We start from the raw sequence: 21,985 nt of genomic DNA, 5'->3' as shown, positions 1-21,985 counted from the left end.
TTTCTGAAGGCAGCTTTAGGCATCTGTTACCGTCCCATTCAGCGAAGCCAGTTTGCCCACCCTGCTCCAGCGCTTATGAAACTGGGGGAATCCTGGACCCTGAACTGGATAGAGCTCTGCCATGTCCCAGTCTTGCTGTAGGATTCTAGCTTAGACATTCAACTTCTCTGGACCTCCCCACTTCTCTCTGGGTAGAATGAAGGGACAGACCCAAGTGAGACAGAGGTGGGTTTAGGTGCAGGTAGGAAGAGCCTGCTCTTTTACAATCAAGCAGTGAGTTAAGCAGGTTGCATCACCACTTTGAGCCTCAGTATCATCTTCGGTAGGCGGGGTCATTAAGTTCAGTCTTTGTGTTATTGTAACTGTCAAAGGTAATGGATATGAAGGGAAGTTCCATATGTGAACAGGAGCTCCAGTAAGTGTTCCCTGTAATTGTCATCATCATGATCATCATCAAGTTCATTTAAAGCCCCTTTTAGCTCTAAGATTCTATGACCTTGTACGATGCCCTCACCGAAGAGTCTTCTCTTGGGTGGGAAAATAAGGCAGCGGTCCTGATTTTGTGTAAAAAGCACCTTCTAATAAGGACAGGAGGAGCATAATAGCCCTAAATAATTGCTTTAACTTTAGCACAAGCTGTCAAGGGTCCTAATTGGCCGCCGGGTAATGACAGCAGCCATCTGCATTCACGGTGATTTAGTGACCGGGCTCTGCCCAAGCAGGCCCGTGGTGATCAGAGCTGGACGGGGTGATATTTCTCCCTCTGGTGGGAGTAGCCGTGTGTGCTATAGGAGATTATCTCATTCTCGTTTTAATGACTTACCAGTTGAACCCAACCAAAAGGAAGCCGTGGTCACCGGCAGTCACTGTGGATTTTTTCTCTTTCTAAAGACAGTGTTCCTACGCGGACAGCGGCGTATCTGGAGCGTGATCATGCCTCTTGCTGATTTGTCTCATTGCCCAAGAAGGTCTCTTTGGGGAAGATTTAGTCCCTCAATTAGGGCAAATTGATTTCTGCTTTCTACAGAGTCACTGTTCCAAAAAGAAGGGGGAGCGGGTGAGGAAAGCCATATTAATCTTCGTGTGCAGGCGCGGGGAGAGCTGCCTTCCCCATTCTGGTGCATGTGTGTAGAGAACCTTTTCTGTGCACAGATTTTAATTGTTCTGACCCCCAAGATGCCAGGCAACACAACAGGAAGCACCCTTTATCATGCAGAAGTTTCTGGAAAGGCAAGTCAGAATGGCTGGAGCAGCATCTCCCAGGGCACCTAAGATGATTTCCCGTGATCCAAAGACTTTATATGAGTACCCCAATTCTCTTTCATTTCTTCTCCTCCCCTCACAAGGAGAGTCTCTGGGGGTTTTCCACATTTTCCTTCTTGACAGAGACAGCAGACCTTGCACTCACTGTCAGAAAGGCAGGAGTATACGGCAAAAACCTAAGACCATTGTTTTTTTCAGTTGTTGAGGAGTTTTATTTATTAGATCTAGACTATAAATGATACCAATTTTTCATTAGATAAGTGTTTAAATTTCCTTTTAAAAGTAAGTTGAATTGAACAAAAATTTAATCTAAAAATGGATTGATTTTTAAGAAAATGCTAAAGAAATTGCAATTAAAGTAGGTGGATGTGGCAAAAATCATGACAGTAGTATATGAGGACCAGAGGATGAGGAAAGCATCCATTTTCTACAGAGGAGCCAGAAATTTGCTGTCTATGTTGCCTTGAGCAAGGTTCTTGGTTTCTCTGAGCCTCAGTTTTATCATCTGTCCAATGGGGAGATGGTCAAATACAGAGCCTGTTGGTGTAAGCCAAGGGGAGTAAAATATGTGAAGCCACTTTGCAGATCATGTGCCTCCCCGCAAAAATGATTCATTTTTCTAAGGGACTAGAAAAAGAAAATACCCAACCAGGAGAGCCTAACTTGAAACACGGCTCTGCTGTTAACGACATGCCAGCGGTGGTCCCTTCCCTTTTTTGCCCTCAGCTGTCTGGATGTAAAATGAAGAAGCTGAACCATTCTGGCTGTGTATCAGCATCATCTGTGGGTCAAGTAGAACTAACACTGCCAGACGCCACCCTGGGTCTGCCAATCACAGTGTTCTGCCCTGGTGGCTGTAGTAAAGAGCTGCCCCCGGGGGTGATTTGGAGGCATCTGCTGATTTAGAGGACGCTTCCAGCTCTAACTCTTGATTGAGCCAAGTTCAGAGCAGGATTTGGGGCTCAGTTTAAGGGAAGTGATCACCCCAGGGGCTGACAGAGCAGAGAGCCCAGCAGCTCTGGGCAGGTGCCTCTGGGCCTCCTGCAAGACCCAGGCCTGGGCCCTGGAGGACCATCTGATCCAAAGCGCCAATTCAGAGACAACACGGAGACCCAGAGGAGGTAAATGCTCCTGTGCTGGAGATGGGCGCCTAGCCCAGTCTCCTGATTCTCAGTCAGTGAAACTTCCCCAGCACCGCAGCTTCCCCAGCCGAGACAGACAAGGTACTGGACCAGTTGTTGTTGTTGTTTAGTTGAGGCAAACGTTGCAAACAGAGGTCCTAAGGATCCAGTTCCAGAGCTTTAACAAATGTGTACACCTGGAAGGTCAACACCCCAATCAAGACAGGGAAGCAAACTGGCCCCAGTAAGTTCCCTGGTGCCCTCTTCTGTTCAGTCCCCACACCCCAAGGGCAAACACTTCTTAATTCTGTCATCATAGATTTATTTTTTTGGCTGTTAATAAGCTTTGAATAAATGTGATCATTTATGGAGTTCTTTTTGGTGTGTCTGACTTCTTGCTTCAACGTGATAACTTTGAAATCCACACGTGTGGTTGGAGGTATCCGTGGTTTGTTGTGTTATTGAGTAGTAAACTATTATGTGACTATACCACACTGTCCCTTCTGTTGATAGACTTACAGGCCATTTCTAGTTTGGGGCTATTACAAATAAAGCTTTTTCTTTTTCTTTTCTTTTTTTTTTTTCCACTTTCTGTGGGTATAGTTTCCTATTTCTCTTAGAGTGGAGACAGATGGGTGTCTAGCTTTATAGGAAGCATTCAAACAGCTCCCCACAGTGGTGGCACCCTTGACCCTCTCCAGCAGGGAGCAGGAGCGCCCATGGGTCTCCCTCTGCCCCACCTGCTGCTGCTGCAGTTTTGACCATTCCAGTAAGCATGCGCTAAGCGGCATCTCCGGCTGTTCATTCACATTCCCGATGACAAGTGAATTGAACACCTTTTCAAAGGCTTATTGACCATTTGCATTTCCATTTATTTGTGAAATGTCTTTTCAGGTGTTTTGCCCACTGTTCATTTGGTTGTCTTTTCATTACTGACTTCGTAGGAATTCTCTATCTATACTGGATACATGGCCTTTGTCAGCTATGAGTGTCCCCAGACGGTGGCCTGCCCTGTCACATCCTTACCAGTGTCTTATAATGAGCACGTTTTTCCTGAGCAAGTTCTTAATTTTAATCATTGATCCATTTTTTCCTGCCTCAAGTCCACAAAGGTATTCCCTTGTGCTTTCATCAGGAAGCCTCAGCTTTTATGCTTCAGTTATGGCCCCTCTGAAACAACTTTCTGTGTGTGGTCGTAGGTGGGAATTGAGGCTCATTTTTTAAAATATATTTTTAGTTGTAGTTGGACACAATACCTTTATTTTATTTATTTATTTTTATGTGGTGCTGAGGATCGAACCCAGCACCTCGCACCTGCTAGGCGAGGCTCTACCTCTGAGCTCATTTCTGTTCATACACGTAGCCAGTTGTTCTGGTGTAAGTTGTTGGAACCTCTGTTTTCTCACTGAAGGACCTTGATGCCTCGGTCACTGGATAGGTTGACAGCATACACGTGAGTCCACTTCCGACCTCTGTTCCGCTCTCTCCACCTCTCTGTTTACTCTTTGCCTACTCTTCGCACACTGTTCTGATTATTTTAGAGTTATAATTTGTTTTGAAATTTCTGTAAGTCCTCCAACTTTGTTCTCTTTCAAGATTGTTTGGATTCTTCTAGTTCCTTTACATGCCCGCATAAACCTTAGAGAATAAAACTCACCCCAGTGAGCTCCCTCATGCCCACTTCTGTCAATTTCAGAAGGTCACTGTGATTTGGGGGGGCTGCCCTGGGTCTACAGATCAGTTTGAAGAAAACTTGACTCTTCACAATAGGGAGTCTTCCAATCTATAAATACGACATTCCCCCATTTATTTGGGTTGCCTAACCATGAGGCTACCATAAAGGCTATTTTTATTCAACTTTCCACTTGGTTTTTGCTATTATATAGAAACACAATCTTTTTTAGAACTTTACAGCTTCATTGAGGTATAATTTACATTCCATAAAAACCATCTAGTTTTGGTCTGCAGCTCAGGGTATTTTTAAATAAATACAGTTGTGAAACTATCACTATAATCCAGTTTTTAAATATTTCTATCACTCAAAAAAATAGTTCCTCAGTGCCTGTTTGCAGCCAATCCCTGCCCCCAGCCCAGCTCCATGTAACCACCGATCTTTTTGTCCCTGTAGCTTCACCTTTCTAGAAATTTCAGTCTTTTTTTATGGAACTAGGGATTGAACCCAGGGTTGCTCTACCAATGAGCTACATGCCCAGCCCTTTTTTTTTGAGACAAAGTATTGCTAATTGCTGAGACTGGCCTCAAATCTTCTATCCTCCTGCCTCAAACTCCCAAACTGCTGCAATTACAGGCATGCACCGCCACATCTTGCTTATAATATCTACTCTTATATCTCTGGCTTCTGTAACCTAGAATAGCATTTTTGAGGTTCACCCATATTGTTACATTAACTCACTCCTTTTTGTATGGCTGATAGTATTCCACTTATTACCACATTTTCTTTATCCATTCATCTATTGATAGACATTTAGGTGCTTTCTAACTATAAATGTCACTGCTGGAAACATTGATGTGCAAGTGTTTGTGAGAACATGTGTGTTCGTCTCTCTGAGGTTCATACCTAGGAGTGGAATTCCTGGGTCCCATTGTAACTCTGTGTTTAACTGTTTGAAGAAGTTCCAGACTATTTTCCAGAGTAGCTGCAAGGTTTTGCATTCCTATCAACAATGTGTGAACTCTCTGATTTCTCACACCCTTGTCAACTCTTGTTATTGTCCGACTTTGTGATTATAGTCATGCTGCTGGGTGTGGAGTGGTATTTATTGTGGTTTTAATTTGCATCTCCCTAATAACTAATGCTGTCAAGCATCTTTTTATGTGCTTATTGACCATTTTTTTTGTCTTTGCAGAAGTATCTATTCATATCTTTTGCCCATTTTTTAAATTGAGGCAAATACGTGTAGCATTCAATTAGCCATCTTAAAGCATACAGTGGTATTTAGTATATTTGAAATGTTATACAACCATCATCTCTATCTGGTTCCAAAATATTACTCCAAAAGGAAACCCCACATGCATTAATAACCACTGCTCCTTCCCCTGACCCCAATACCTGGCAATCGTTAATTTACTTTCTGTCTCTGTGAATTTAGCTATTCCATAATTTCATTTTTGGATTATTCAAAATGTGACCTTCAAATTTGGGGGGTATATTCTTAGAGATAGAATTGTGGCATCATATGATAATTCTATCTTTAACATCCTGAAGAATCACTAAACTTTTTTCTAAAAGCATTTTGCCCACTTTTTTAATGGGTTTTCTTTTTATTATTGAGTCATAGCAGTTCTCTGTATACTCTGCCTGTATGTGTCCTTTTTCAGACACATGATTTGTATATGTTTTCTTCCAGTCTGTAGGTTGTCTCTTCACTTTCTTAATCATGTCCTGTGATGCATTAAAAAATGTTTAATGTGTAAGTTATTTTTTCTTTTGTGCTTGGGCATTTTGTCTTAAGACATAATTGTCTAATCCAAGGTGGTGAAGATTTACCCCTGTGTTTCCTTGAAGAGTTTTATGATTTTAGCTCTTACATATAGACATTTTATCTATTTTGAATTAATTGCATAGTAGGTGAAGAAGGGATCCAACTTACTATACTTTTTATTTTTCTTTGCAGTGCTGGCAATCAAATCAAAGGCCTTTGCATGCTAGGCAAGCACTCCACCATAGAGCTCCACCCTCAGCCCCCCTTTCAATTCTTTTGCATGTAGAAATCAAATAGTACCAGCACCATTTGTTGAAAAGACTCTTCTTTCTCCCATCAAATGGTTTCAGGAAAATCAGTTAATCCTAAATCTGAGTGTTTTATTTCTGGATTCTCAATTCTGTTCTATTGACTTATATTTTCTTTCTGCCATTATCCCACTGTCTTAATTACTGTAGTTTTGAAGCAAATTTTAAAATCAAGTAATGTGAGTCTTCTGACTTTTTCTTTTCCAAAAGATGGCTTTGCTCTTCTGGACCCCTTGCATTGCCATATAAATTTTAGGATCAGCTTGTTAATTGTCAGTTTCTGTAAAACAGTTAGCCATGGTTTAAACAGCATTAAGTCTGTTTCTACGTTTTGGAGGTATTACTATCTTAATAATTTATATTCCATTAACAAGGGATATCTTTCCATTTATTTTGGTGTTTAACTTCTTTCAGTGATGTTCTATTTTTTAGAGTAGCATTGTGTGTGTGTGTGTGTGTGTGTGTGTGTGTGTGTGTGTGTGTATAAGAGAGAGAGAAGGAGATTCTGGGGACCAAACCCAGGGATCTCAACCAGGGACCTACATCCCCAGCCCCATTTTGCACTTCTTTTGTTACAATGTAAATGTTATCTTTACCATCTTAATTGCATTTTCCAGTTGTTCTTTATTTGCTGGTGATTAGAAATTCAATTGAGTTTGAAATATTGACCTGTATTCTGAGATCCTGCTAAGTTTACTTGTTTGTTCTAGATTCTTTGTAGATTTACAGGATTTTCTGTGTAATGATATTATCTACAGTTGAAGACACTGTTACCTTTTTCTATCAGATCTTTATGCCCTTTCTTTCTTTCTTTCTTTTTTTTTACCAGTTGCACTGGCTAGAAATTCTAGTACAGGGTTGAATAACAGTGCTGAGTGCACACAGCCTTTCTCCTGATCCTAGGGGGAAAACATTCAATCACCACGAAGCATGGTATAAGCTAGAGGGTTTTTAGGTTTTGGTTTAGGCTTGGGGTTGTTTGTGTATTTATTTGTTTTAGCCATCCTAGCAGTTTTATAAAGGATCCTTACCCTAATTAAAATCAAAGACACCAGTATTAAGGCTGAGACTTTTAGTAGAAAGAGACTATTATTTGATTTTTATTCAAAACAACTTTTCCAGACAAGAGTCAGATCCAACCCACAGGAAAATAAGCAAAAATGGAAAATGTTGTCATATGTAAGGGAAAAGAAAGGGGAAAAAAGCTATAATCCCAGCAGCCATGGAGGCTGAGACACAAGGATCATGAATTCAAAGCCAGCCTCAGCAATGGTGAGGCACTAAGCAACTCAGTGAGACCCTGCTCTAAATAAGATACAAAATAGGGCTGGGGATGTGGCTCAGTGGTTGAGTGCCCCTGAATTCAATCCCCAGTAAACTCACCCCCACCAAAAAACAGAAAAGAAAGGGAGAAATAGAACACTCTCAAGGGACAGTTCCTTTTAAAGAATAGAGGGACAACATGCCTCTCCTGCTTTCCAGTTTTATTGAGGGTCCCAGAGAAGTTTCCAGAGAGTCCCACCCAGATCCACCTCTTGATTTTGACTGACTACAGGATGACATCAGACTTTAAGTCCCCACTGCCATGACCACTCTAAGTCACTTTGGCCCATTGGTTCTAATTGTTCTTATATATTTTATGGTTAGGGGAAATTATCCTTATATCCCTGAGTTCCAGGATCTGGTCTGTGTAAGGGTCACAAAAGTCTCCACCTCACACCCTTCATGGTAACTTGTATTCTTATCAGCATTTCAGGGCCTTTAATTCTCCTGCAGATAGCAGGTAGTTTGCTGAGGAATGTAACATATCCTGCAGACTTAAGCCAGGGAGGGGTACAGGTAAAGTGCTTCTTAAAAGTGAAATCATGTGGAGGTCAGCACAGCGGGCTCAGTTTATAGAATTATTCCCTTAACCTCATGTTCCCACCATTGAATCTATCTGTCCCCTATTATGGCCATCTCTTCTTTTATTGGGGGAAGGTGGGGGTGGGGTGAGGGGGCGAGTTACACAGGACTGAACTCAGGGACATTCAACCACTGAGCCACATCTCTAGCCTTTTTTTTTTTTTTTTTTTTTTTGTATTTTATTTAGAGACAGGTCTCACTGATTGCTTAGCACCTCACTGTTGCTGAGACTGGTTTTGAACTCAGGATCCTCCTGCCTCAGCTTCCTAAACCCTTGGGATTACAGGCGTGCACAACGGTGCCCAGCCCTATTGATTTCCATCTCCTGACTCTTGTTTTTATATATTATCTTTAGGCTCAGATGATTCCCCCACACACCTCCCATCACCTCATCTTGCCAAAGATGTCAATAACAGCTCCAGATTGTGGCCAACCACTTTAGCGACCCTAGCAAAAAGACAGAGAGTCACTTTCCAAACATCCTGAAAACCATTCTCTAGACCCATTACTCTCACCAGCTCAGGTCACATGGTCATCCCTGAACCAATCACTGTAGCCAAGGCTGACAGAATGCCCTGATTGGTCAGGCACAAAGCCACATGCTCCTCTCCCTTGGAACCAGGGGATGGGATGTCTGCTTCTGAATCTGTGACCTTGAGAAGGGCAGTTTCCCAAGGAAAAATCAAAGTATGGTTATTAGAAAATAAGGGAAGAAGTCCCAGCCAGGCTTAAGTCACAGATGCCTGTTCCTGTACCAAAGACCTGTGTTGCAGGTCTGGCGCTCTCGTTGGACTCTGAGCCTCAGTTTCCCATTTGCCGTCTGAGGACAATGACCTCTGCCCTCCTTGGCCCTATCTGAAAGGTCCAGGGAGGTGGTACCCCAGCAATCTCTGTCTCAACGGTGGCTGCTGGGAGATAAGGGAAGGACTGCTGACCTGAGCCCTCTCTCCCCTTGCTCTCCCTCACAGAGCACCTGAAGAAGCCCCTGGAGGACTACATGGCCCTCTTCCCCAGCGTGAGGATCCTCCGCACCAAGAAACGTGAAGGCCTCATAAGGACCCGCATGCTGGGGGCCTCAGCAGCGACTGGGGACGTCATCACCTTCTTGGACTCGCACTGTGAAGCCAATGTCAACTGGCTGCCCCCCTTGCTCGGTAAGGGGGCTGGAGGAGCCTGGAGTGAGCGAGCCGCCTGCCCCCCTCCCCCTCCCGGCTGCTGCGGCGTCCCCTTGCCCGTGTGGAAGCACCCATCAGATGCCAGGCCCTGGGACTCAGACGCTCAGGGGTACTCAAAGGGACCTTAAAAAGCCAGTCAGCCCTATCCCTTCACTTCTCAGAGAGGGGAGCTGAGACTTGGAGAGGGGACGTGTCTAGTGTCTAGTGATGGGACTGCGTCTCTCCCATTGCTTTAAGTTTTGTGAGAAGGCAAGCCAAGCCCATCCCCTGTCAAAAGCCAAATTATGAGGAGACATCTTTATGTGGAATTAGAATAGTGGCAGGTGATAAGCATGACTGATCCGCACAAAGCCATGCCACCAGGCTGGAGTGCCCCCTTCTTGTGATAATGGAGACGGAAGTTCAGAGATACTGAGTGACTCACTATCCCCTCTGGCTACCCGTGTCAAAGCCACCACCTGTCTGGCTGTTCTTTTTCACAGTTCCACACTGCCTCCTGAGCTCCTTTCCTCAGGGAGGAGTCCTAGTGGATGCCAGGACAGGGCTGTAGACAGGCAGGAGTCCTGGGCACTGGGTGCTGGGTGTGGCTGCAGACAATGAGCTTGGGCTGACAGCAGGCCCCGGGAGAGGAAGTCAAGGAAGTGGGAGTCAGGTGAGGGCCAGGGCCAGGCTGGAGCAGCCTTGGGGGGCTACCAACTCAGAAAGTGTGCTCCTCGAGAATGGATCAGTTGACCTCCCTCACAGAGCTCAGGGGCAGAGAGGACCAGGTGGAGGGTACCCAAGGCAAGCGTCAGAGGCACCTGGAAGGGCTGTTAAGACAGCGCTGAGCCACCCTGGGGTTCTGACTTGGAAGTCCAGGGTGAAGCCTGATGAGGACATTTCTAAGGCTCCTAGGTGACACCCACGCTGCTGGTGCCAGACTATGCTCGAGGAACACACTGGCTACCCAATACCACCATTCAGTGGCGGGGAGCAAAAGCCAGTCCCTTGCTGTTTAACAGGACAATCCAGCAAATTGATCTCCTCACACAGATCAGCAGGGAGCTTTGTGCTAGATGATAGGCTTCTGAGACCCAGGGTCCAGGATCCCATGGGGTTAGGAAAAAGATACAGGCCAGAATTTCTGGTAAACTGTTTATGTAATTAAACTAAGAGATGGTCTGCATCTGCCCCTCATTACTGAAAGAGTGAAAAAGTAAAAAGCCTCGCCATAAATCGCCTAATTTATGGTCCTGAAGGAACAACCCATTTGTAGGGTCATTCTGTGACTCATAAAGACAATGAAGTGGTGGGGCACGAAGCTGAGCTTGTGGTCTAAATAGCCCTTAACTCTGTTTCTATGGAAATGTTTGAGGGCCATTTTCATAATCTGCAGATGTGCGTGCAAGAACACCCCCCTCTTTTTCTTCCCTAATAGAAATGTGAACCCGTGGTGTCGATGTAAAAGTCTCTCCCTCTAATATCAGCAGCTGACAGAGCGCAGCATGGCTTTTGTCTGGGAAACCATTAACACCTGCATGCATGGCTCGCTCCGTCTTCCTCAGAGATTAGAAATTTCTGAGCCCACAAAGGACTCACCCCCCCACCCCCGCCAAGAAAGTCGCTGTTGATCCTCATCTCCTCCTGCTTCCCATTCATCTCCATCATCATCATCATCATCATCATCATCATCATCATCATGCTGATGGCCCCTTAGTGTTTCAAGCCATGTCCACATTTAAACTTCACTGTCACTTAGTAAAGCTGGCAGGTGAGGCATTATCATCCACAGTTTGCAAATGAGGACACTAAGGGGCAAAGAGATGAAGGAACTGCTCAGTCTCCCAACTCCTGCTTCTGAGCGTCTCTCAGTAACCCCCGTCACAGAGACTGTCAGCCCAGTGCTGATCTTGCTGGAGGCTGCACCAAGCATCTTGGCTCCATTATCTGCTCATTCTCCTCAAAGATCCCCCATGAGATAAGTGACATCTTCCTCCATTGTGTTGGCCAGGAAACGGAGGCTCAGATGTGTCAGAAAGCCTTATCCAAGGTGATCTACTAAAAAGCAACAAAACAGGGGTTTTTTTTTAATTGTTTTTTTTAGTTACACCTGACGGTAGAATTCATTTTGATAGTAGAATTCATCGTACAAGCATGGAATATATCTTATTCTAGTTAGGACCCCATTATTATGGATGTACATGGTGGTGGGATTCACTATGATGTAGTCATATAAGTACATAGGAAAATTATTTCTGATTCATTCCACTGTCTTTCCTATTCCCCCTCCCTTCCCTTCAATCCTCTTTGTCTAATCTACTGAATATCTGTTCTTCTCCTCTTCCCCCTTATTAGCTTCCACATATCAGGGAAAACATTTGACCTTTGTTGTTTGGGGAAATACTTATTTCATTTAGCATGATATCTCCGGGTACATACATTTACTTGCAAATGCCATAAAGTCATTCTTCTTTATGGCTGAGTAATATTCTATTGTGTATATGTACCACAGTTTATTCATGAATCTGTTGAAGGGTATCTAGGGTGGTTCCATAGCTTAGCTATTGTATACTGAGCTGCTATAAACATCAAGTGGCTGTGTCACTGCAGTATGCTAATTTTAAATCTTTTGGATATAAACTGAGGAGTGTAAATTATTCAAACAAACAAACAAATGAGAAGTGGGATAGTTGGGTCAAATGGTGGTTCCATTCCAAGTCTTCTGAGAAATCTCCATACTGCTTTCCAGAGTGGTTGCACCAATTTGCACACCCGCCAGCAATGTATGGGTGTGTCTTTTTCCCCACATCCTTGCCAACATTTATTGTCACTTGAATTTTTGACAATTGCCATTCTGACTAGAGTGACATGAAATCTCAGTGTAGTTTTAATTTCCCTAATTGCTAGAAATATTGAACAAATTTTTAATATATTTGTTGACTTTGTATTTCTTCTGAGAAGTGTCTGTTCAGTTTCTTTGTCCATCGATTGTTTGAGTTATTTATTTTTTATGCTGAGTTTTTTGAGTTCTTTATATATCCTGGAAATTAATGCTCTGAGGTGCAGGTGGCAAAGATTTTCTCCATTCTGTAGGCTCTCTCTTCATGTTCTTGATTTTTTTTCCTTTGCTGTGAAAAAGCTTTGTAGTCAGATGTCATCCCATTTATGAAAGATTGATTTTACTTCTTGTGTTTTAGGGGTCTTGTTCAGAAATTCAGTTCCTGATCCAATATGTTAGAGTATCAGGCCTAAATTTTCTTCTAGTAGGCTCAGGGTTTCTGGTCTAATTTCTAGGTCTTTGATCCACTTTGAGTTGAGTTTTCTGCAGGGTGAGAAATAGGGGTTAAATTTCATTCAACTACATATGGATTTCCGGTTTTCCCAGCTCCATTTGTTTAAAAGGGTATTTCTCTGGTTGTTGCTTTTGTCACCTTTACCAAGTATGAGGTAACTGTGTTTTGTGGGGTTTTCTATGTGTCTTCAATTCATTTTCTTGTTCATTTTGGTGCCACATTACTATAGCTCTATGGTATAATTTAAGGTCTGGAATTGTGATGCTTCCTACTTCACTTTTCTCACTAAGGATTGCTTTGGCTATTCCGGGCCTCTTATTTTTCCAGATAAATTTTATGACTGCTTTTTCTATTTCTATGAAGAATGTCATTGGGATTTTGGTGGGAATTGTATTGAATCTGTATAGCGTTTTTGGTAACATGGCCATTTTGACAATATTAATTCTGCCTGTCCAAGAGCATGGGAGGTCTTTTCATCTTCTAAGGGCTTCCTCTATTTCTTTAGTGTTCTATAGTTTTCATTGTAGAGGTCCTTCACCTCTTCTGTTAGATTGATTCCCAAGTATGTGTGTGTGTGTGTGTGTGTGTGTGTGTGTGTGTGTGTATTGAGACTATCATGAATGGGATGGTTTTCCTAATTTCTCTTTCAGCTGATTCATCATTGGAATATACGAATATGATTGATTCCTGGGTTTTAAAATATGTATCCTGCTAATTTGCTGAATTCATTTATGTTATAAGTTTTATAAGTTTTCTAGTGGAATTTTTTTGTTTTCTAAATATAAGATCATGTCCTCGGCAAACAGAGAGCTTAAGCTCTTCTTTTCCTATTTGTATCCTTTTAATTTCTTTCTCTTGCCTAATTGCTCTGGCTAGGGATTCAAGGACTGTTGAATAGAAGTGGTGAAAGTGGACATCCCTGTCTTGCTGCTGTCTTTAGAGGGAATGCTTTCAGTCTTTCTCCATTTAGAATGATGTTGGCCTTGGGTTTGCCATATACAGCTTTTACAATGTTTAGGTATGTTCCTTCTGTCCCTAGCTTTTCTAGTGTTTTAAACATGAATGGATGCTGATACAAACACAGGATTTAAACCTGGCCATTCCAGGTGAGCATAATGTGCAGGATGTGGCCTTCTGAGGGCCTTGGCTTAACGCCTCCCACCATCAGCCAGCAGCCAGCAGGGTGCTGTGTGCACTGCCCCAGCCCTCCTTGGACACAAAGTATCCTGAATGTCCAGGAGTAATTAAGAAGGGAGGCCCTCCTCTAGATTTTTCCCTGGAGCAGTTCTTTAAGTATCTTTAAGCAGGGAGAGGCCTGGGGACGTGGCTCAGTGGTGGAGTGCTGACCACAAAAAAGAGAGAGACAGAGAAAATCCCCAGAGAGCAGATCCAAGCCAACCCCCAATTCTAAGTGGGATGCGAGAAGGCATAGGGACTTTTTAAATCACACCCTGGGTACATCTGGCCCTGGTGGTTCTCAGGCCATCCTTGAAGGTACAGTTGTCAAAAATACTATTTCTCAAACATTTTTATAACCATGTGTCACAGTTAGAAGCACATTTGACACCTGAATCCAATACAGAATTGCACATGGTCACACAGTACTGCTGAAACACATTTCCTGATTTTTTTTTTTTTTAATACCAGGGGTTGAACCCAGAGGTGCTTAACCACTGAGCCACATCCCCAGCCCTTTTTATTTTTTATTTGAGACAGGGTCTTGCTAAATTGCTTAGGGCCTCATTAAGTTGCTGAGGCTGGCTTTAAACTTGTGATCTTCCTGCATGAGCCTCCCAAGTTGCTGGGATTACAGGCATGCACCCAGCACTTTCCCTGAAATAATTCCATCTAGCACGGTATTCCTTAGCACCTGGAATGCAGTCTGACATTCAGTCTTCATTTCTATTAATTATAAACACACACACACACACACACACACACACACACACACACACACACAATCGATTTCATGCCCCACCTATGAATTGATTATGTCTTCAATTTTGGAAAAGACAAACATGCTGCTTTCCCTCCTGGAAGGAAAATGGACTGTAGCTTGGTGAAACGTGGGCCCTGGCAGCTGTTGGCCTGCTCTGGCCCTGCAGGGCTCTGCATGGCAAGTCTTGAATTTGACTCCCGGCTCAAAGCACCCAGGTGCCCCAGCACAGCCCACTTGGCCCTCCTGGCAGATCATCTGCCCTGACAATTGACTGACACCCCTTGGCTTCAATCAGGGCTGTCTGACAGGAGGTGTGTTGATGGGCAGAGCAAGCCAAAGCTGGAATTCTGATGTTAGGTTGGGCAGAGAGGACATGGAATAGGATCAGATTCTTCCAGGCCCGAAAGGGACCATAAAGCTACCTGGGTCAAGGCCCTCATTTGCAATCTTAAATCACCTAGCTTGTAGCATGCCTTGGTGAAACCACAACTTGCAGGACAGTCCATTCACTCTTCTATAGTTCTGTTTGAGAACTTGAGCTGAGCTCACTTGAGGAGGGCCATTTGCTTGGTGACTGAAGCCAGAAGCACCGGTGAGACAGGGGTGGACAGTCTACCGTGAGGGGCAAGCCAGGCCTGGCTGCTTTGGGCCATGAGTTAAGATCAGGACTTTGAATGGGAACCTGGCAAGGCCAGAACAGGGGTCCTCCCAGAAGGAAATCAGCCTCTTTCCATAGCAGCAGAGCCTCTTACCCCACTTCACAGAGAACATTGGGCCTTGGAGATGTTATTCGTGACTCAATCTCAGGACACTATTGTGGGTGGCAAGTCTGGAATGAGATCCGTAGTCCCTCTTGCTTCAATTAAAGCCCACACTCTCCCTTCCTCTCTGTGGGTTCTCAAACTCAAATGGCCAGAGATATCATCCAGAGAACATGTTAAACAGGAGAGTAAGCTGCAGAATAGGAAAGGCACTTTGCTCCTGCCTCAACTAATGGGCATCTCTTGGCTGCTTTAGACCGCATCGCTCGGAACCGCAAGACCATCGTGTGCCCAATGATTGATGTGATCGACCACGATGACTTTCGTTATGAGACGCAGGCAGGAGATGCCATGCGGGGTGCCTTTGATTGGGAGATGTACTACAAGCGGATCCCGATCCCTCCAGAACTGCAGAAAGCTGACCCCAGTGACCCATTTGAGTAAGTATGAGTGACCCGTGTTTATCCTACTGGTCAACCCCATGACTGCGTCCCAGCCCACACATGGCTCAGGATCGCCACCTCCCCCAGAGCCCAGCACAGAGGACCCAGATTCCTGGTCCCACTCAGTGCCAAGTGACAGATATCCTAAGCAGAAGTATCTCCTGCTCCTGGCATGTCTCAGAGCCCTAGCTCAGGACTACCCAGCCGTCACCTCCACCTTGGCCACCTCTGTGGACTTTGCCAGGGCTGCCAGGGGATGTGTGGAGTCCCTCATGCTCTCTCCCTCTCAGGCCTGTGGCCAGCTGCCATCATCGTCATCATCCTCCCCAGTGCCAGGCACAGTGCTAAGCAGTCTTCAGCTACAACCAGTTTCCAAACAGGGACACCACAAGGCTAAATAACTTGCTCAGGTCACACAGCTGTTAAGTGGCAGAAGCTGGGGGAAAGTGCGGGTCCCTGGGCCTCTGGAGCCAGTTTCCCCTTCTTTCTGTGAGACCCCCTTGGAAACGTCAGGGCAACAGCAGCCTGTCCCACCAGAGGTTTGGGGTGTGGACTGGACTCAGGGCCTCCTAGAATGTGAAAACTGGAGGGGACCTTGGATGAGGTGCTCCACCCCTGGCAGATGAGGGGGCCGAGGCCCAGGAGAGGGAGGGCTCGCCTGGGGTGCACACACACGGGTGAGAACTGAGCCGCTCGCTCCTCCCCGGCGCCCCAGCTCTGCTCTTCAGCAGGAGGTGGGCCATTCCTGCTGCTGCCATCCAGCTCCCCTAATTGTCCTTCCAGAGGGTTAGAGAAGCTCTCTGGACACAAAGCCAGAGGCCAGCCTCCCTTGCTGGGTCTGTTTCCCATTGCTGCTGTGACAAATGACCGCAAACCTTGGGGCTTACAACAGCAGTTGAAGTTCTGGTGGTCAGAAGTCTCACTGGGCCCAAATCAGGGTTTCAGCAGGGCCGCGTTCCTTCCAGATGCTCTGGGAGAATCACTTTCCTGCCTTCCCAGCCTCTGGAGGCTGGGCACAGTCCTTGGCTCATGGCCCTCGTCCATCCTCAGAGCCAGAAGCATAGCGTCTTCACATCTGTTTCTCTCCCTGCTTCATCCTCTTGTCTCCTTCTCCGACTCTGACCCTCCTCCTACCCTTGATATGCCCCTGGAGTGACATTGATCCCAGGTGGTTACAGGGGGCCACCAGGATCATCTCCCATCTCAAGATCCTTAACCTGAATCACATCTTTTAAAGTCTCTTTTACCACAGAAGGTGACGTATGCACAGGCTCTGGACATGAGGCTGCCTACACCGAGGTGCAGGTATTGTTGTCGTGGGGCAGGGACACACTTGCCTTGCCACACTCTGGCCCCCAGTGAACCCCAACTTCTCTGCCCTGCTCTCCCCATCTGACAACAGGGGCTCTTGGCTCAGCCATCTTCTCTGGCACAGTGCATGTCGGGGTTCCTAGTGGCAGCCTCTCGGTCTATGAGCCCCAGGAAAGGCTCAGAGGTCAGGACAGCTGGGCTTCTTCATGGAAATGATAAGTGACCAGGTGATGGAGCACCGCAAGCCAGGAACTGAGTCCGTGTGCTTCCTCAGTGGGTCTGACCTCCTTCACCTTAGACATGCTCACCACCAGAGATCCCTCCCTCACCAGAGCTGTGATTATTCAGCCAAGACGCGTCACGCGGTCAGTACCAGCCTGCACATGCCTCAGAGTCAATCCGCAGCTGGCCAGCACTCCTGGGGAAGGAGACCAACAGCAGAAGTAACTAATACTTGGCCTGAGGTGGCAAAGCAATTCCAGCTAACATTATCTGCACTGTCCTTACAATAGCATCCTTGGTGTAGGTAGCCTTATCCCCATTGACCATTGAGACCCTGTGATTCTGAGGGAAATGAGACTTGCCCAAGTTGACATAGTATCAGAGGCTGAGGTCAAAATGAGCAGCCCCTGAAAATGGAATGTGCAGGGTACTCAAAGGAAGTCAGAACCCCCATTATTATAGGAGCCTTTGGCCCAAGCAGACGGACAGGCCTGTTCATCCCCCTTACCGTGAGTTCATATTTGCAACTGGCGAGCAGCAGAGGCCTGACCCAGTGTCCTCTAGGGCCTCAGTCTCCTCATCTGGACATTAGAGCAGTGCCTCTCAACCCTGGCTGCATGTTGGCATCACCTAGGGAACTTACTGAAATGCTCAGGCCACCGCAGGCCAGTTACACCTGAGTCTGGTGGTGGGTACAGGCATCACTGTTTCTTAAAGCTGCGGAGTCACTGAGATGACCAGGACAGAGAGCCACTGGCCCAGGTGCTTTCTGAGGGACTCGATCCTTCATATCCTTGGGTTCACTCCAAAGCCTCTCTTCTGCATTGCACGTGGACAGAACCCCAGAGAGTGGCCACTCAAGGAACCTGGTCATCTCCTGCACACACACCTCCCTGTGATGCCAGCGAGTGGACGGTGGACAGGCACAGCAGTGCTGTCACCGTGTGAGGTTTGGTGGCAGCCCATCCACCTACTAACTGCATGCCCTTGGGCAGGCCGCACAGCGTTTCTGAATTTCAAATTCCTCCAGCTGAGGAGGAGGCTAGGACAGCCTCTGTGAGAGCTGGAGATGATGGCAGTACAGTGAGTGGCAAGCGCTGACACTCAGGCTGTTGTTATTATCACTGCTGAACACAGCAGAAAACGAGCAGGCCTGGAGGAGAGGCTTCCCTCCCGAGGCAAAGCCTTGAGCATCCAAAATGCCTGGAGGCTGATCTCCTTCCTTCCACACTTGGCCTTGGCCTGTGTCCCTGGCTCCAGTCCAGGCCAGTTTCCAAGGGCAGAGTCTTGGGTCTGATTTCCTGTGAAGCACTAAGTCAGGAACAGTCTCTCCCATCCAACCTGTGTGTTTACTCTCCAGCCAAGCAACCCAAAACCCCACCGTCTTCAGAAGACAGAGGGGAGTGGACACAAGTGACACCTTCTATTTGTGCAGCATTGGATACTTCTATCAATGTACTGGCAGTGTGTGGGGCAGGAAGTAAGCTCTCGCCAAGGTGTAGGGAGGGGATCAGGCTGCAAGAGGTTCCCATACAAGTATGTAATCTTCCGTTTCCTAGTAGCCACATTAAACAGAGAGAGAGAGAAGGGCATGTGAGAAGCCTGGTCCATCCCCAACACCACAAAAAGAAAGAAGAAAAACAAGTAAAATTAATTTTAACAATATATTTAATTTAAACCAGTATATCCAAAATATCATCCTGACCTGCAGTGATGCTAAAATTACTGACAAATTCTGTCTTCAAACCTGTCTTGGAAATCCCACGTGTGTCGACTCACAGCACGTCTCCATTCAGACCACATTCCAAGGCTCAGCCACCTGCGGCCAGTGGCTGCTGACCTGGGCAGCACTAGAGTTAGCGTTAAACAGTGGGGGCTGCTGCCGGAATGTTCTGGTTTGAAGGTCTAGAGTTTTCCAGTGGAATCAGACAGAGACACAGCCACACTCCAATAGATGGTCACAGGGCAAACACTGGTCCTACCAGGTGCTGGCCCTGAGCGAGGACGGGGCCGGGGGTGCTGGCCGGCAGCAGCATGGTGTCCTCTGCACTCAGCATGGTGAAGGCTACTCCCTGTTCCCCTGGATGCCCCTTGATTTGTCCTTTCTGTGTCCTGCTGATGTCATTTCTTCGGTGACTTCCCTTTGCCCATTGTCTCTTCTCCAGAACCACTTGAAGGCCACCTCCTCTGAGTGCCCTTCCTTGCCCTGCCCTGCACCCTGCTCAGACCCAGGAATGGGAGAGAAGCAGAACCCTGCCTTTATGTTCCTGTGGTGCTCTGGCCTGCCCCTCCCAGGGACCCTTGTCACAACCATGTTCTGGATCCATCTGTCCTGAGGTGGCTGCCCCATGCATTGGCTTCCCCCGGAGGACAATGACTTCCCTCTGTACCCCTCCAGGACCAGCAAGTAAACCAATGAGGGATCAAAAGGATGGAGGTTATCTTGCCTCCGGTTTAACTGAAAGAACAGAGACCGTGACTTCCGCACCCACCACCAGTGTCTGTGCAGGGCTTGCTGAACAGCAGCCATGAAGACGCAGGGCCTTAGGCGCCACCCCAGAATGGTTCCAGAAGGCCTGGCGAGAGCCCTCCAGCTGCATGCTTCTCATCCCTCTAAGAGAGTCTCAGCACAGACAAGCTCAGAGATGCAGACTGTGTAACTAGGGGGAGACTAGATGTACAGAGAAACTTGATATTCGTACATATCACGCGGCTCGGGGCCCATGGGAAAGAAGTACTACTGTGATTTCACTTCACAGGTGTTCTCAGGTGTTCATTGTGTAGGGGACTTTTGATCTACTTGGTTAAAATGCAGCATTTATGAAGGGACATGGTAGGCAAGAAGGAGGAAAGCCTGGCGCCCCACCCCAAAGGGCCTTGAAGCCCCAGGTCGACGCAGCCGTGTCCCAGGAGTGACCCAGAACACCATCCCTCGGGGAGAGGCCAGGACATCTGCATCCTCATGCCTCGTTCTTTTCCTTTGACAGGTCTCCCGTGATGGCTGGTGGCCTGTTTGCCGTGGATCGGAAGTGGTTCTGGGAGCTGGGCGGGTACGACCCCGGCTTGGAGATCTGGGGAGGGGAGCAGTATGAGATCTCCTTCAAGGTGAGCCAGTGCTCAGAAGCCCCTTCCCCTTGACTCTGCTCCTTGGCCCTGGGCCTGGCAGGCTGCCTCCTGGCATCTCGGACTCAGGGCTCTCAGGGTTCTGTGGCCCCTTTGCTCCTCAGGCGAAGAAGCCAGGGGCCAGCGGGCCGCTCCTTGTGGGCATGTGGGGGACAGGGTGGGGGTGCCATGGGTGCATCCTCAGGCTGCCAAAGGCTGGTCTTGCTGGCATTTGCCTTCCATCTCTTCTTAAGATTCTGAAATAAGACAAGCCCCCCTTCCAGTCAAGATGGCACGTCTGGGATTGAGATGCCGGCAGCCCATGGTGAGGGAGGAGCCAGGAAGGCCTCAGGATGCACAGGCCTAGAGGAACGCTGTGCTGAGAGTAGCTAGGTAGCCTCACAGGTACCAAGTTGGCCTCTGGGTCACCCCTCTCAGTTCTCCTTTTGTACCCGTCACTGTAGGAGTTTGACATAGAGGCCAGAGGGTAAAAGCTCCAATTGAGGGCTCAGAAAGACCTGAGTTCAAATCCCCATTCCAACACTCAGTAGCTTCCTGACTTCAAGCTTTCCTCATCTGATGTAGAGGAACAATAATAAGAGCTACCTCACAGAGCTACAGTGGAGATGAACTGAGAGAATGTCTGGAGAGTGCTCAGCATATAACATGGGAACGTGGCCAGTGATTGATGATTGTAGACACACACTGTCAAAGGTGCCATGAATGAACATTTACCTCTTTGATCAGCCCGTGGGCTGTAGAAACTCTTGACAATGGAGGTAAAGGAGTCACTAGTTAACTACTCAAACGTGAGTGCACATTCTCCTCTTTATTTGTGGGATTCCTTTGCATCATCAGGTGAAGAAGGCCAAGCCCTGTGAGACAGGTCAGCTTCTCCTGTGCCCTTGTGGTCCACCAGCCTCCAGCATGTTCAGAACCTGGCTAAGGCAGATCCCCAGCCCACAAGGATGGCCAGTGCCATCACTAGCTGACACCCGTGAACTCACAACCCTGATGCCCCCTGAGCTGGGCAACAAGCAAAGGGCTAGCATCAGGTGGCCAAGATCAGATCCTCGCTCTGCCACTTCCTACCAGCTGTGTGATCCTGCACAAGGAAATCACCTCACTGGGCCTCAGTTTCTGTTTCCATAAAATGGGTTTAGTGATGCTTTAAGCCTCATGGGTTGTTGAGAGGATTAATTTAGACCATGCTAATTAGGTGCTTTTAATAAATACCCTAAAGGTTACTATCATTATCAACCTACAATATAAGATGACTTATACAACACTGGTTAAGCAGGTCAGAACTGGGGAACATAATTTATTTTTGTACAGAGGATAGACCCCAGGGGTACTTTACCACTGAGCCACATCCCCTGCCCTTTTTATTTTTTATTTTGAGACAGGGTCTCACTAAGTTGCTTAGTCTTGCTAAATTGCCAAGACTGGCTTTGAACTTGCAATCCTCCTTGATCAGCAGAAAAACAGCCACCTAGAGTGCTGCTGAAACATTATTTGGGTTTGAAAGGTAGTATTGTCTGTTTTAACCTCCAGAGCTCTGAAGCTGTCCCTCTTGAGGACAGCAGCCTCCTCCAAAAGAAATAAAACAAATGTTAATATCTCAGGGTAACAGTCAACACATGTTATTTAAGAACCCTGATGGCATAAGCACCAACCAGTCAGAAAGGTGCCAGCCACAAGCAATGTGCATCTGCTGTGG

The 21,985-nt window shown here is 46.6% G+C and overlaps 1 protein-coding gene across 4 annotated transcripts in view; it reads left to right on the top strand.

Annotated features, from left to right (window-relative positions):
• Window positions 1–21,985, top strand: part of Galnt10 (polypeptide N-acetylgalactosaminyltransferase 10) — a 234,995-nt gene that overhangs the window by 175,265 nt on the left and 37,745 nt on the right. For 3 of the 4 annotated variants that reach the window (XM_027938635.2, XM_027938636.2, XM_027938637.2), the window contains exons 5-7: window positions 9,009–9,194; window positions 15,444–15,627; window positions 20,151–20,268. In XM_027938635.2, coding sequence (XP_027794436.2) covers window positions 9,009–9,194; window positions 15,444–15,627; window positions 20,151–20,268 — 488 coding nt within the window. The remainder of the gene's footprint in view (window positions 1–9,008; window positions 9,195–15,443; window positions 15,628–20,150; window positions 20,269–21,985) is intronic. The other variant, XM_027938638.2, reaches the window with a different exon arrangement.

This window comes from Marmota flaviventris, chromosome 5, assembly GCF_047511675.1.
Source record: "Marmota flaviventris isolate mMarFla1 chromosome 5, mMarFla1.hap1, whole genome shotgun sequence".
In the NCBI taxonomy this organism is placed as follows: Eukaryota; Metazoa; Chordata; class Mammalia; order Rodentia; family Sciuridae; genus Marmota; species Marmota flaviventris.
Note: the sequence above shows the minus strand (reverse complement) of the source record. Positions and strands in the feature narration are given on the sequence as shown.